The sequence below is a fragment of the Sphaeramia orbicularis genome, chromosome 9, assembly GCF_902148855.1.
Source record: "Sphaeramia orbicularis chromosome 9, fSphaOr1.1, whole genome shotgun sequence".
In the NCBI taxonomy this organism is placed as follows: Eukaryota; Metazoa; Chordata; class Actinopteri; order Kurtiformes; family Apogonidae; genus Sphaeramia; species Sphaeramia orbicularis.
The window spans coordinates 32,982,649-32,998,067 of record NC_043965.1 but is presented as its reverse complement, the minus strand read 5'-3'; the positions used below and the strand labels follow the sequence as shown (position 1 = coordinate 32,998,067).

Below are 15,419 nucleotides of genomic sequence, written 5' to 3'. Positions count from 1 at the left end.
AAACACTAATGATGCAGGTGTTAGGCGCATATCCTTATAAATGTATTATCGCAATCATTCATACAATAGGTTTGAAATATTATACATATAGATCACATGAATATTTTCAGTCTGCTACAAGCAACAACATATTTGCAAGCACTGAACTACAGATATGCATCACTTCAATCAAGGCACACAAATGCAAATTAAACATACATAGAAATGTATCCTCGACAGTAACAGCTGGTGCTTTAAACTTCTGAACCTTCATCATCAGATACAAGCAGATGATTCCTCTGTGATTCAGAGCTCCATATCACCAAGAGATATGTAAAGAATCTCTTGACTTATTTAGTGGAAAATTTGCATTTCTGTTCTATAGCTGCTTTTAAACCTACTCTGGCTATCATGATTTGTCAGAAATGTTCATAATTTCTTAATAATATTATCAGGTTCCTCATAGTGACCTTGGAAAATACAATATATGACAGAACACCTTTTATGAGCCAATATTACTTTTTTCATTTTTTAATTTCCTGAGAAACTAATCATCTCTCTTGTGCATTATTAGGTATGGAGTACACTTTGTATTTTCACTTTAGACTCATTTTACTATCTGAAAGGATCATGGGAGAGGACACTGGCTGTGAAAATGTATTCTGCTCATGTATTTTTAATTTTTTACATGTTCAAAGAAATGCTTTAGGCCATACATATTTTCTGTACAGAGAGATGTGTCTGTGTAAAGTGACTAAGGATGAGAAAAATACATGTTCTGCTCAGATTTTACCTAATGGAAAGTTGTTGTACCTCTGTGAGTAATCTACGTTTCCTGTTTGTTACCTTGAGAGATACTTTACAGCAGGGTGTCGCACATATGGCCAAACCGGTGTGCAATGGGGTCAAATCTGGCCCACAGGATGAATTTGCAATGTGCAAAAATTACACGAAAGACATTAACACTCAAGGGTATCATTGAGTCTTGACAAGTTGTATAATATTCAGAAAATTAAATACTATATTTTTCATTTCCAGATGCCTGTTACAAATGTTTTGTACCTTTGTAGATCCACTGGGATGTGGAAGTTTTAAAGTATGCAAATGATAAGTCGAGGCATAATATTGTATAAATTGTTCTTACTTTCAAGTTGTTCATGGGTGTTCAGGTTATTCATATTTTTTGTAAAAGGATAATTTTCTAAATATAAATTCATAATGTTATTTTCCTATTTTGCATTAAAACACAGACAAATTTGGGGTTATTATTAATATTTCTGGGTCGTTTTACTGGCCCTGCATGAGATTAAATTGGACTGTATGTGACCCCTGAACCAAAATGAGTTTGACACCACTGAGTTACAGTTTCATAACCGGAAATTTGCTTCTTTTCTCCCTGTTTCTTACTGTGATCTATAAATTTTAAAGTATGTAAATGATAAGTCAAGGCAAAAATATTGTTAAAATTGCTCTTACTTTCAGGTTGTTCATGGATGTTCAGGTTAATCATATTTTTGTGAAAGGATAATTTTCTAAATATAATAATAATAATAATAATGTTATTTTCCTTTTTTTGCATTAAAACACAGACAAATTTGGGGTTATTATTAGTATTTCTGGGTCGTTTTACTGGTCCTGCATGAGATCAAATTGGAATATATGTGACCCCTGAACCAAAATGAGTTTGACACCAGTGAGTTACAGTTTCATAACTGGAAATTTGCTTCTTTTCTCCCTGTTTCTTATCCGATCTTTCTGATCTGTAAGTATTAAAGTATGTAAATGATAAGTACAAGCAACAATATTGTTAAAATTGCTCTTACTTTTAGGTTGTTCATGGGTGTTCAAGTTATTCATATCTTTTGTGAAAAGATAACTTTTCACTATTATCCTTTTTTGCACTAAAACAAAAACAAATTAGGGTTATTATTAGTGCTGATTGTGTTTAGTGTGAGAAACGGACTTTTGCCTGCAAATTTGCAGAGATTATTTGTTTTAGTATCACAGGATGAAGAACATAGAAGGATGTTTCATTTTAAACTGCAAAGGGTTCAGATTAATGTAAAGCAAATGTGTATTTCTGTTGTGGGTGTCAGAATGTGGAATTCTTTGGTAATGGAAGAGAAGAGCTGTGCAAATATTTTTCAGTTTAAGAAGCTGTATAAGGAAAGAATAGAGAAGCTTTATAAAAGCATGTAATGAAATAATTTAACTTATGGATGTTGGATTTGTTTTATTTGTATTGACTATCATGTAAACTGTTTGCTATAATAGCTGTAACGGCAACTTATCTGATGTAAGCAGATATTTCCAGAAAGGGGCAGGTATTATAAGTTTTCTTCATCTTGCTCCTTTTTAGTCATTTAGATTGGAATGAATGAATAAAATGAAATGAAAACGAAAATGAGTATTTCTGGGTCATTTTACTGGTCCTGCATGAGGTCAAATTGGAATATATGTGACCCCTGAACCAAAATGAGTTTGACACCACTGAGTTACAGTTTCATAACCGGAAATTTGCTTCTTTTCTCCCTGTTTCTTACTGTGATGTGTAAGTTTTAAAGTATGTAAATGATAAGTCGAGGCAAAAATATTTTTAAAATTACTCTTACTTTCAGGTAGTTCATGGGTGTTCAGGCTAATCATATTTTTGTGAAAGGAGTATTTTCTAAATATAATAATAATAATAATAATAATAATAATAATAATAATAATAATAATAATAATAATAATAATAATGTAATTTTCCTTTTTTGCATTAAAACAAAGACAAATATGGGGTTTTTATTTGTATTTATGGGTCGTTTTACTGGTCCTGCATGAAATCAAATTGGACTATATGTGACCCCTGAACCAAAATGAGTTTGAAACCACTGAGTTACAGTTTCATAACTGGAAATTTGCTTATTTTCTCCCTGTTTCTTACTGTGATCTGTAAGTATTAAAGAATGCAAATGATAAGTTCAGGCACAAATATTGTTAAAATTGCTCTTACTTTTAGGTTGTTCATGGTCGTTCAAATTATTCATATTTTTTTGTGAAAAGATAACTTGTAAATGTAAATTCATAATATTATTTTCCTTTTTTGCACTGAAACAAAGACAAATTTGGGGTTATTATTAGTATTTCTGGGGTGTTTCACTGGTCCTGCATGAGATTAAATTGGACTGTATGTGACCCCTGAACCAAAATGAGTTTGACACCACTGAGTTACAGTTTCATAACCGGAAATTTGCTTCTTTTCTCTCTTTTATCTTTCCTGCTTGCCAAATTACAATGATCTTTCTTGGGGAATTTGCACCAAAATGGGCAAATTTGTATTATTTCAGTGTCTTCCGCCTGATGTTCTCCAAATCCACTGGTCTCTGCGCAATAATTAATGACTAGCAGTTTTATTCTGAAAGTGACACCGGAAGTTTTATTATCTAATTTAGTTGCTATTGACAGTTTGGGTCATTTTCAGCGGCGGTCCTTACAGGTGCGCTTGGACGTTGTGCGTTATTTTGCGAGCAACAGTAAATGCGTGTTTACTACGTGAATCCATGATGTAAGCGTTACTGCGCGACTGTGGCTCAATGGCTCTGCACCCCAGTCTGTAAAAACCGTGAAACTGGGACATGCATTCACTTTAACAGAGCGGACCAACAAGCTGATGTAGTCTGTAGCAGATCCAGGGGAAGGGGGGGGAAAAAAATCGACGGTTTGGCGTTTCAGGAACACCAGCGGATCCCCGGACACATCAGAGGTGTGCGTGTGTGACAGGATTCTGCCTTTTCGCATGAAGGAAAAGCGTATTTGTATGACAGATGTGCAAAAGTCAGGTGTCTCCTAAGACCTGCACCTTGTTTTTTCATTCTTTTGTAAGCTGATTTTCGGCCAGAGCCTGAGAAATGCAGCCTCTACCTGACAGATGTGTGGCACCACAGCTGCAGCCTACAGGTCTGTATGGTCACAATCGATTTGCGCTGGAAAACAATAAATCTGAGCCTCAGGATGTGTTGGTATTAGCTGGTTTGCTTTTATTGGCTTTGAATGCGTCTAAACAGCTTTCTACATCGAGTGAGATTGCGTCCGGATTATTACATCCCGTAGCATATGGCTGTTTTGTGCACACTGCTGCTGAAACATCTTCTCTAAGGCTGGTGTGGGATTTTTGTCTCCACATTTAAAGTAAACAGAAGAAGAGATGATGTGACTATATAAGAAAACACTAGAGTGGGTTTGTGTATCTGGTGAGGAATAACTCATGGGATGCTCACATGTGTCTTTCTTGTCTGTTTCTTGTCTTTTTCCATAGAGTGTGTGTCCTGTCTACCTGCTGCTGATCTGCTGTGATTGGCTGTGGAAGACGAAGCCTGATTCAGCTGCAAAATATCAACATCTGCCACTTCAAACACAACACACAAGAGGGACCGAGGCTGATCAAAGCACCAGAAGCCAGTCAGTACCTCTAGACGATGACTCTGGCAATATCTCTTGCTTGAAAATCAGCATGAGATAACTGTGGACCGCCTTAGTAACAGCTGATTCAAGCTTTTCTGTTCAGCGCTAATAAACAATGCTTCAGTGTGTCAGTTGACTGGCAGAGTTGCAGTGGTGTTCTAGTCCAGGACAAAGCCAGCAGCTGAACTACAGACACCACAAAGGAGATGGCTCGTCCTGGATCAGGGTTGCTGGTGCCCGTCAATGGTCTGGGGTACCCTCCTCAGAACCTGGCCAGGGTGGTGGTCTGGGAGTGGCTGAATGAACATGGGCGCTGGAGGCCCTACAGTGCAGCAGTTTGCCACCATATTGAGAATGTCCTGAAGGGGGACGCCAGAGGAACCGTGGTTCTGGGGCAGGTGGATGGTCAGCTCTCTCCTTACATCATTGACCTGCAGTCCATGCACCAGTTTCGGCAGGACACAGGTAAGATGCAACAGATACCGTGGATGTGAAAACACAAGTCGTAGCGGCATGATGTGGATCTGAGTGTGTGAGAAGTTACATGGAAACTTTAGGTTCTGTTTTGTTACCACAAATAATTTCACATCCTCTATGGGAATAAGATAATACAGATACGGTATTGTGATACTTTTGGGGCGGCCGTGGCTCAGATGGTAGAGCGGGTTGTCCAATAACTGAAGGGTTGGCGGTTCGAATCCCGCTCAGTCCATGTGCTGTTGTGTCCTTGGGCAAGACACTTCACCCTCCTTGCCTCCAGTGCTGCTACTCACACTGGTGTATGAATGTGTATGAATGTTCGATGGTGGTCGGAGGGGTTGTCGGCGTGAATTGGCAGCCACGCTTCCGTCAGTCTGCCCCAGGATACAAATGTAGTTTACCACTACCACAGTGTGAATGTGAGAGCGAATGAATAATGGATCCTCTGTACGCGCTTTGAGTGTGCGTTCTTAGAAAAGTGCTATATAAATCTAATCTATTATTATTATTATTATTATTATTATTATTATTATTATTATTATACTTTTACACCTTTTAATAAACATGTAACATTGCATGACAGTGGTCCATTCAAATCTTAATTCATTTGACAAAACTTATTTTTACTCAAATTTTATGCATAACTAGGTGTGTTTTGTTTTGGGAAATTGCAATTCCCCACTCACAGTATCACAATATCACAATATAACTCATAGCTTCTTCATCACTAGAGTCTTACCAATGCATAGACCTAATATCCTCTTAGACTGGAATGAGCTAAGATGGCCTTGATGTGGTTGCCTCACAAATGTTATGTAACTTTCGGGGGAATAAATGCGAGTTCTTGATGACTTGACCGCTTTGGGACTAGCACGGATGATGAGCCACAGGTTGAGCTCCGAGGTGTTACAACAACAGAGCAGAAAAAACACAGATGAGCGATAATTTATTCATACAGGAGTGTGTTTATGCAGCTGTTGGAATGCCATGACCTTGCCAAAGGTCACCACGTTCAAGAGTCTGTGCATTCATCAGACAAATGAGTTCTCCGCTCAGCTCAGTGTAGTGATCCTTACTAAATCCCACTTACTGTGTTCATAAGGCGTGTTATTATTCAGTTGTAAATATTATATTCAGAGCGGATAGTGATTTAAATGTACATAAAGACCAGTGTAAAAGACCCTGCTGCTGGTTTCAGCCATGTTATCTCTGTATATCAGTCCACAGATTACAACAGATTATAGATTAAAATTTGCAGTTATAAAAGCACATGTTTTTCCTCCATTATTAGTTCTTTTATTCATAGCAGTGTATGGAACAAACATTACCATGATCAGGGGATGCATTGACAATAATAAGCTTACAGAATGTCGTACCACACAGTGTTTACTGTAATGTTAAATTCATTGATCCGCTGAGTCTGATTCTATGATCTGATCGCTGCTCCCTTTTTAAACATGACCAGATGTTTTCCTGTTCGCCAATAAGACTCAACCCACTCTCTGTGTCTGTGTCTCTGTGTGTGGATTCACCTGCCTGCTGTCCTAGTGTTTCAAACACAGATACGGGGGAGGTTTTAGACATCTGCTGAGAGCGAGCCTTGGACAAGTCTGAGCTCTCTGAATTATGACATACAACTATTATTTCACTGTACTGGAGTCAGTTATAAATCAAATGGCAGATGGTGAAAAACAATGTGTAATCACCTCGTTGAGAAGCTGAAACATGGAAAGGGAAAGATTCATTTTAACTCAGAGACTGTTCTCCTAGTCAGAGGCATTACGTAACATCAGTAGAGGAACCTCTGTGTGATGTAGAGAAGGTGACCTCACTGTGTATGAATCCACCATCCATCAGCCACAATCAGCTATTTGCTAATCATACAGGGGTGCTTCTATGAAACTGGATTCATTTTGGTATCTGGCACTTTACCAGCTTTTTAGACCCAATAATAAAAGACAAATTCAGACATATTTCCCCCTAGGATGTACCTAACGATGACCTCAGATAAATGCAAAAAAATTATACTCTTGCTCTGAGTCATCCTGAAATTAATGAATTTTTAATAAAATTTTTGGGCCAAAAATAGGACCAAAATTGGGACATGAAAAGCTACCTAGTGTCAGTGCATTTTATCTTGAAAACATGACTTGAAATGGTCTTATATACAGTTATAAATAAAAACACTGTGTCAAATTTGATGATCCTAGTGGTTTTTCTAACCCAGACATGCAGGTTTTTCAGGAATCAGCAGTCTCATTCCAGGTTTCGTGTGTAACCCATCGTGTCCACTCATGTTACATGTAGAACCTGCCCATTTAAACACATAGAAATCGTGGGTGATTTTGCAGCAGTGGTCATTTTTGTGAAACACTCTGCCTTGCATAATTAGTTTGATTCCCAAAATGTACCTGTGAGAAAATAAAAAGACATTTAAAAAAATAGTAGCACGTAATTTCCGTGTCCTTTTTACCGTGTTACATGCAGATTCTTGTTTAAAAATAATACAAAAATGTGTTTTATCTGAAGTATAGTTTCTCTTTTATCTCAGTAAATATTTATTTTTAAAATGGACCCAAAGTGCTTCCAAACTTGTTTCACAGCATTAGTGTACATCTGGTTAGAATTTTTCAGCGCCTCTGTCCTGCTTTTAGGGACCAGTTTCATAGAAGCACCTACAGAATAAACACCTTAATTTATAACGTCAATAGAGTAACTAACATCTTCAATACGGACTAAAATGGTGAAACATACTAAATATTCCAAAGGAGAACTCATCCCTGTGGGTTTAATCAACAGTTGTAGTTGTTTATTCATGCTTTTGTTGCTCCACATGTGTGTTTGTTTAAGAGTCCATCTACCACTGGGTGTTCCAGCCTCATCTGAGTTATAAATTCTTTGGTTTGAGGCACTGAAGGATTGCAGTTTACTTGTCTATATAGCAACAAACATAAAACATTGTGGTAACTTCAAGCAGCAACTTGTTTTTGTTGTTTTGTGAACGCTGTGCAGTAAATTTGTAAAAGTCTAACACGCACATTCTATTACATTTTTTAGATCACAAACACTTGGCGAAATGGAAAAAAACAACATATAGGAAATTATTACCACTCTTTGTTGAAACTGTTGATCATTTACTGGTGGTGTGTGTTGTTTCACTTCAGGTTCTGTCTTTAAAATGTTATTCTTCTACACTGGACATGCTTTATCTGGCAGACAAACAGTAGTATTAGGAGCTGACTGGATTTCTGCTGCTCCTGTTAGTGTTTCCCCCTGAGAGAACATAACACAGGACAGCACATGTGTCTAGCTTTTACTGGCTGCAAGATGAGCCGCTGAGCTGTTTGTCAGCCATTACCATGGTGCAGAGTCCAGGTCTGACGTTTATCGCTCCTCTTTGTGCCATTTGGTGTGTTATTTCCCCCCCTCCTCAGCTGGGATAAACCTGTCACAGCAGGTCCTGACAGACAGCATCCTGGACACCCACTGCCTGTCCTCGTCCTCCTCATCTTCCTCTGTATGGGTGGGCAATGTGGCCAAAATATTCTGTCTGCCAATGTGCAATTTATGGCAACATGTGTAAATTATAATACAGGAAATGTTCTGTAAGTTCACTTCAGACATTAAGTATACCGCACTTCTACATGTTTCATTATTTTATCTTTTATTCAGAACCTCCATCAAACAAAAAAAAACATCTTAACACAAAAACATAAAAACAAAAGACTGTTTTTGAGTAGTCATACTTTAAATAACCACATTCTTTGTCATGTTCAATCTCCTACATGTTTGTTTGTGTGACATTCATGCCATTTTCCTGCCAGCATCAACATGGAAAAATGCTCTAAAAGCAAAAAGAAAACTGCAGAAAGGAGTGTGATTTATGACTTGATAGACCATAATATAATAGTTGTGTTTATTGATTGATTGATTGATTGAGTTTTCTGTCTTCCCACATGTTTGAAATGAGTTACAAAATCACATATAAATCTCAAATGATGATATGAAACGATGCACATTTGTCTGTTGATGCATGGTAGGTATCATCGTATCCCACTGCGTTCTGTCTTCATGTCCCCAAACAGGAGCGAGCCTCTGCCAAGCCGCAAGCATCGATCTAAGCTCCCATGAGGCTTAGCTTCCAGGTCGCTGTTTTTGATGTTTCAGAAATGCTTTCATAAAGAGCTTGCTTTATTGTGGTTTGTGATGCATGTGTTTGACAGGGGATGTTTGCTATTTTTGAAGCTGAGCAGGTCAGACGCAGCCACTTGCTCTGTTGCAGCTTCTGGAGTGTCCCTTTGGGGAAACCCATTTTGTCGCAGAGCCAGTGTTTTTTTTTTGTCCTCTGAGGCTGTTGTTTGGCAAGAGCAGGAAAGGGACTTGAGCAGTCTTGGTGTTCCTTGTTTTGATGTATACATGAGACTGAGTAAGTGAGTATGTGAAGGTGCAGTCTGCCAGCTGTGGTAGCTGTGGTGTTTGTGTTATGGTCCTCCAGGCCCTTTAGGGGAGCCCTGCTCTCCAGTGGGTTTTGGGAGGAGCTCCTGTGGGTAAAAACTAGGCAAAGTTGCTGTGACTAATGACACAGCGACTCCATGGCTCCCTCTAATCAGAGTATCATGACGATAATGCACACACCACAGACCATATAGAAGAGCTCTTTTCAGTGGAAAATAGTCCAAACACGTGTGACTGGCTCAAAAAGTTGAAGTTCATCTTAATACACTTCTGCTGCAGAATACCCAGCTGTGGCGAAATCCTGAACCCCAGTGCTTTGTATATACAGTCTGAGCAAAGGCTTAGAGGCTTATATATAGTGTGGCTGAATATGTGGCTGAAGGCAGGGAGAGGATTGGCTCTTGGCCAAGGAGGATCGATCTGTTCTCCTCCCCAGAGGGGTGTTTGAACCTCTAAACACTGCTGTGGACTGATCCCCTTTCACTACACCCACTCCCATAGCAAAACACATGGGCTTATCTGCCATTTCCATCATATACCAGTACTAGTGGCCTTTCTGATGGATTTTTCACTGCAGCTATGGGTTCTACCATCTGGCTTTTAAGCATTTATCTTTTCTATATTTTCTTTTATGATAGAGAGGTGGCGCATGGCAGAGAGGCCAGCGAGCACACGTGTGAAATGTGACACTGTTATATAACTGGAGAATGCGTTTACTTTTTAGCTGTAATTGAAGCACACTGGAGTAAAATACATACCAAAGGAGATAAACGTATTGATTTTTGTGAGGATAAATATGTTTAGACAGCATTTCTAGTTTCACTGACAGAGCTAAACATGATTAGTTTCTCAAAAGCTTATTCAACAAAAGCAAAAGTTAATATAACCAAATACTACAAGTAAAAGTCAATCAGAACATCTGAATTTTAGAATAATTGTTATAATTATAGAGAAGAAAAGAAAAAAAAAAGTAGTGTTTGATTAATTTTTGGAAGCAAATGACAGTGTTAGTACCGCTAATTTGATTGGTGCAATATTTGTGTAGGCGTGCACTAAGAATAGTTGGTAATATCGCTGAAATTTCCAGAACACATGAGCAGTTAACTAGGGCAGGGGACTCCGCTGTTAGTGATCGTTTAGTAGCATCCCCGTGTGTTACTTCATGTTAACATTATTATGTGCAGCGTTTCTATGGATACAACACTACTTGTTGCTGTGAGTTTTTAGTCTTCTCATTTGTCACCAATGCCACTAAAGAGACAGCAGTCTAAGCTTCCGTCCTTTGTACAGTGTTGGCGAAACACAGCATAGCAGTTATTGAAAATAGACAGAAAAGCAGAACAACATGTTTTGGAAATCTGAGATACATTGGCATGACACTAAGAAAGTCTGCTACAGCTTGTACCAGTTTTCACATGGATTAACAACATAACACCATGATGGTTCCCACATGCTGAATGTTGTAAAACTATAGACAGCTGAAACTGTTGTAAACAACAGTATTTGAGTTGCTGAACAAGTATAAAAAATACATCCTCTGTCAGTGTTTAGACGATATACAGTATTGAAGTTGACAGTTCCTCTCCTCACAGCGTTGACTCTGAAAATCTTCCACAGATTCCATGTTTCCACAGACTTGTCCTAAAAGAAGGTTCATCCCGAAAATAGAAAACTATATACAAAAGCTTCCAGTTTATTATAGACTGTCTTTTCTGTCTTGACAAGTTAGAGAAATCCAAATTTCAGCACTGCTTTAAAATGAAAACTGCAGCATGTAATGTGCTTTCAGTGTCTGCATCTGTGGCGTTTGTGATTGTTGGCCATTAGAGTAGCTCGGTGCTCAGTGTTGTGAGATGGCCCATGTGTGACTGCAGCGATAACCCTATCAGCAGCTGTTGGCTGCTGTGTTGCTGGAATAGGGCTTTGTTTGTTTTGGTTGCATCAGTGTGAGAAACCACTTCTTCTCTAGACTTATTTCCTTTTTTCCCCCCTTTGTTTTTTTTTTTTTTTTTACAGGAAAAAAAACCCTTTCTGATTGACTATGGGGAAAAGTAACAGTAGAAAAAAGATGGTCATGAGATGGTCTCATGTTTGTTTTGGGATAAGTTTAGTTGAAATGTTCTCTGTCTGTAATCTTGGTGAGACTAGAACATGCTATATATTGTCAAACAAGACACAGTGTGCTTTTGCTTTTTTATGTAGTTTCATATGTAGTAACTGTGTGTGGGAACTGTTTTGGTGGTCTGTGGGAGGAAGCTGTAAAAAGGATTCCCGCTAGTACGTGCTAAAGGTCAGGTGCTGCATGCATCAGCTCTTACTGTGAAATCCCACTTGCGTCAGAATAAAGTAGAATGAACAAAGACTGGTGCCTAAAACCGATAAACTATACATTTAAAGACAACAAGACACAAAAATAATGCGTGCCTGTTGCATTTGTGTGCATCAGTAATTTACAACACATATACATCAGTAGCAAAGCCTGGTTTCCTGACTGTGATACTGTGAGAATGAAGTTCTGTACATATATTTATGCTGTTTATTTATACACTGTAAAAATGATGTTTGCTTTTGTAAAACAAGGAACATGCTGCTTTATGAGCCTCCATAGACAAACCTCAACCTGACCTCATCCTCATTTAAATGGACTGAAAATGAACATACATGACATAATTCCCAAGTCCTATTTTTCTCGTAAAGCTTTTTGTAATTAGCATAATTAATCAGAGAAGGTCTTTAACAGAACCGAAGCGGAGCTAAGGTGTACTCAGGGGTCCGCTGTAGCCAGAACCAGCTGGCTGAATTCCACTTGGATGGAGACAGGAAAGGGATCGGAGGAGGGGGGGCTGACAGAGGTGAAGAGAGAAGAGGAACAGAGGGAGAGGTGGAGCGTTTTCCTGATGGAAAGTGACAGTCAGGGAGGAGGGGGGGATAATAACATTGGAAAGACCCTCAGCTGTGCACAAATCCCTGCTCTTTCACTCTCACACAGAGGCACACTGCTTTTTGTCTTGTTACTGTGAAGTTTCCAATCTGAGCCCTCCTGATGGTCTCCATCAATCCCAACTTAATCTGCCCTTTGTTGATTATCCCATCAGTCATTTTATCTACAAAATGTAGCAAATAGAAACAGCAATTTAATTGTCTTTTTACGCCACTGGTATAGTTTAGCCTAACTGTAGTTAATAATACACATACAATACCCTTAGTGAAGATGAAGAACACTGGAACACATAAAAGAAGTACATTTCTGTTTGTAATTTTAGGCCTTGAAAATAAACATTGCACATAGAAAAGCTGAAATACATGTACAAAGCCAGTTTCTGAAATATAAAAAAAATTAGTGACAGTGAAATTACTGATGGTGACAGGTACCAATTAAAGTAAAGGGTCTCAGTGATGGCGCCATTAAAAGAGTTTTAGACAAATATCAAATAGTATCAAATAATGTGATAAAATATTCTGTTCACTCTTCATCCAGCAGTTTTTATTCAAGAGAATGGAGATGCATGTCAACATAATTACAATTAGAGCAAATAATTGTAATAAGGAGATGACTGTGTGAACCATGTGAAACAGGAATTAGCAACTATCAGGCCATTTTCTTCATATTAGACCTTATACTATAAGTTGCTTGTCATTTTTTGTCTGTTAATTGATCAGTCACACTGATTTAAGTCACCAATGTTTAATAAACCCTCTGCTTTGTGCAAGTTGTTGCTTCCAGCAGTTACATACAGTCCGATTACTGTGACCTTGTTCCCAGAGTCGTAGTGCTCTGTCTCCTCTGTCGACATCCTTATTGCTTTACGGTGGTGAGCAGGCTGTGAAGCTTCTGGCAGCCTCCGGCATTGGTTAGCAGACACGTCTTTCCACATCTCCTTTTAACTTCTGATCCAGTGAGTCACCACTTTTAACTTGTAAAGTGGATATCTTACTACTTCATCAGAGAAGCAGCTTTAAAGCTGCTCTGTGCGCCACTTGCTTATCGGGCCAGTCTGGGAGGTCGCTCACATCGGAGGCTGTTGTCTGCACATATGGCTAGTGCTGCTGGAATAATAATGAAGTATCGTCCCAAGACTCCTGGCGTTAACTATCTCCTGGTCTGCTCTGAGTATCCTCTCATCCGCTTTTTGACCTCACACATACAGAGTACAGTATAACAGCCTGTGCAGGAGGTTTTGTTTTTCATCTTGAATAATCTTGACTTTATAACTCACTGTTCAAACCATGTGTTTGGTAGCTGTCATGTTGAAAAGGGACAGAGTGTTCCTGTTGCAACAACTGGGGTGGCTTTCATCTACAGGAGAGTCTGATTTAACACTTACAGAAAGCATCGTTTGACTGAGACCAGAGCTGTGCTGACGCAACTTGGGCTGTCAGAGTTTGCAACGAACCAAACTCAGAGTTGCCTTGATCAGTCTCAGAGACCGCAAAACACAGTGCAGGACTTTTTGTTCTGTTTACAACATTTCCACACATTCTGCAAAAATGAACTCTTAGTCGACTTTAGCTCAGTGGTAGCATGACAAATCGCAAAAGCCGGAACTGGAATGACTTTCTCAAAAGCATCTTAGTGCTAAGACAGTCGTCATTGTTCCAGTGTAAGCTACTGTAATGGACAAAAAAGATCTGAAAACACACACACACATACACACACACACACACACACACACACACACACACACACACACACACACACACACACACACACACACACAATTTTCACGTTTTAGGCACACGTTGTCTAAGATAATTTGCTATACGTTCCTATGTAGCATATCTACATTGTTCCTGCTGACAAAGCACCCTGTTTATCATATGAAAATGGCTATGATTCACCAGCCTGAGCTTTTCGAATGAGAGGATTTGATGCTTTTTTCTGTTTCACATCAATGTATACATTATTGAGTTTTTGTATAGCGTTGGATGTTTGCGAATGCGCAGTCACAGGCTGTGTGGAATGAAGAAAAGAGGAGGAATTACTGTGACACGAGCACACGCGTGCGCATAACAGGTTGAAATACCTCTTTCCACATGTACGAAAACAATCACTTACTTTGATTGTTTGCAGCCTGGGCGCCCAGTGGAATGTCAATGTGGGACTCCCTCAGCCTCGCCCTCTCTCCTTCTTTTTCGTGTCACCTGTAAGTGCTTCTAAATCATGGGTCCTGGTGAGAGTCCAAGTCCTGGGACTGTTCAGTATGAGGAACATCCTGCAGTGGCCTGTGCACTGAATAAAACAAGCCAGGTGTTGCTCCTCAGTGGAATGCCTCACACACCATCACTTGCTTCAGTATTTCATTATTAATGGCAGCTTGTAAAGCCTGGAGGATTTATATCAGCAGTGCCTTGAGGTGAATTCTTATCGGACTCAAATGGCAGTAGCTTCTACTTTGTTATTGAATGCATTTAGACATTTGTTAAAGACGAAAGAGAAAAAGTTACAACAGCAAGGTTGAATTGTGCAGTGTGTTCTTCACATTGCAGGACACGTAGTGATACAGTGATTAGGGAAATACGCATTTTTTATAACTGAGGAAATAGAATCAAGAAAGTATAAAAAAACAAAACAAAACATAATGATAGACATTGATTATCAACATATTATTAAGCTATGAAATCTATAACATCCTGTTCAAAATAGTCTTTCACTGATTGGTTATGTAGTTTTATGAAAGCCTGACATTTATTCAGTAACAAATTCTTTCGCCTCTTTTCCACTAACATTCACAGAAACTTTTATTACCAGGAATTTATTTACCTGGGTTAAATAATTCCTGGTAGTCTGTGTGTTTTGTGTTACTATCACACTTCTAAGTTCATGGAAATGTATTAAAATCTGCTAAAATCCACTGAATTTCTTTTGTACCCGGTGTACATTCGATGAAGTCCAGGGTGCATTGAACGTATTTGTTGATGGACATGCAGATTATTGCAATGCACTTGTAGGAAGGAGTCAAAAAAAAGGGGCTCTTTTCACAGTTTATGACAACCAGTAGTCTCAAAAGCCAGATCTGTCTTCACACTTAATTAGCCAGCGCTGTGGGTAGGTCTGATACCCT

General features: G+C 38.8%; 1 protein-coding gene across 2 annotated transcripts in view; it reads left to right on the top strand.

The window, feature by feature from the left end:
* The first annotated feature begins 3,431 nt into the window (after positions 1-3,431).
* Positions 3,432-15,419, top strand: part of dtx1 (deltex 1, E3 ubiquitin ligase) — a 54,015-nt gene continuing 42,027 nt past the window's right edge. For both annotated transcript variants that reach the window (XM_030143460.1, XM_030143459.1), the window contains exons 1-2: positions 3,432-3,918; positions 4,277-4,887. In XM_030143460.1, the coding sequence (XP_029999320.1) occupies positions 4,629-4,887 (259 nt within the window). In that variant the 5' untranslated portion in view covers positions 3,432-3,918; positions 4,277-4,628. The remainder of the gene's footprint in view (positions 3,919-4,276; positions 4,888-15,419) is intronic.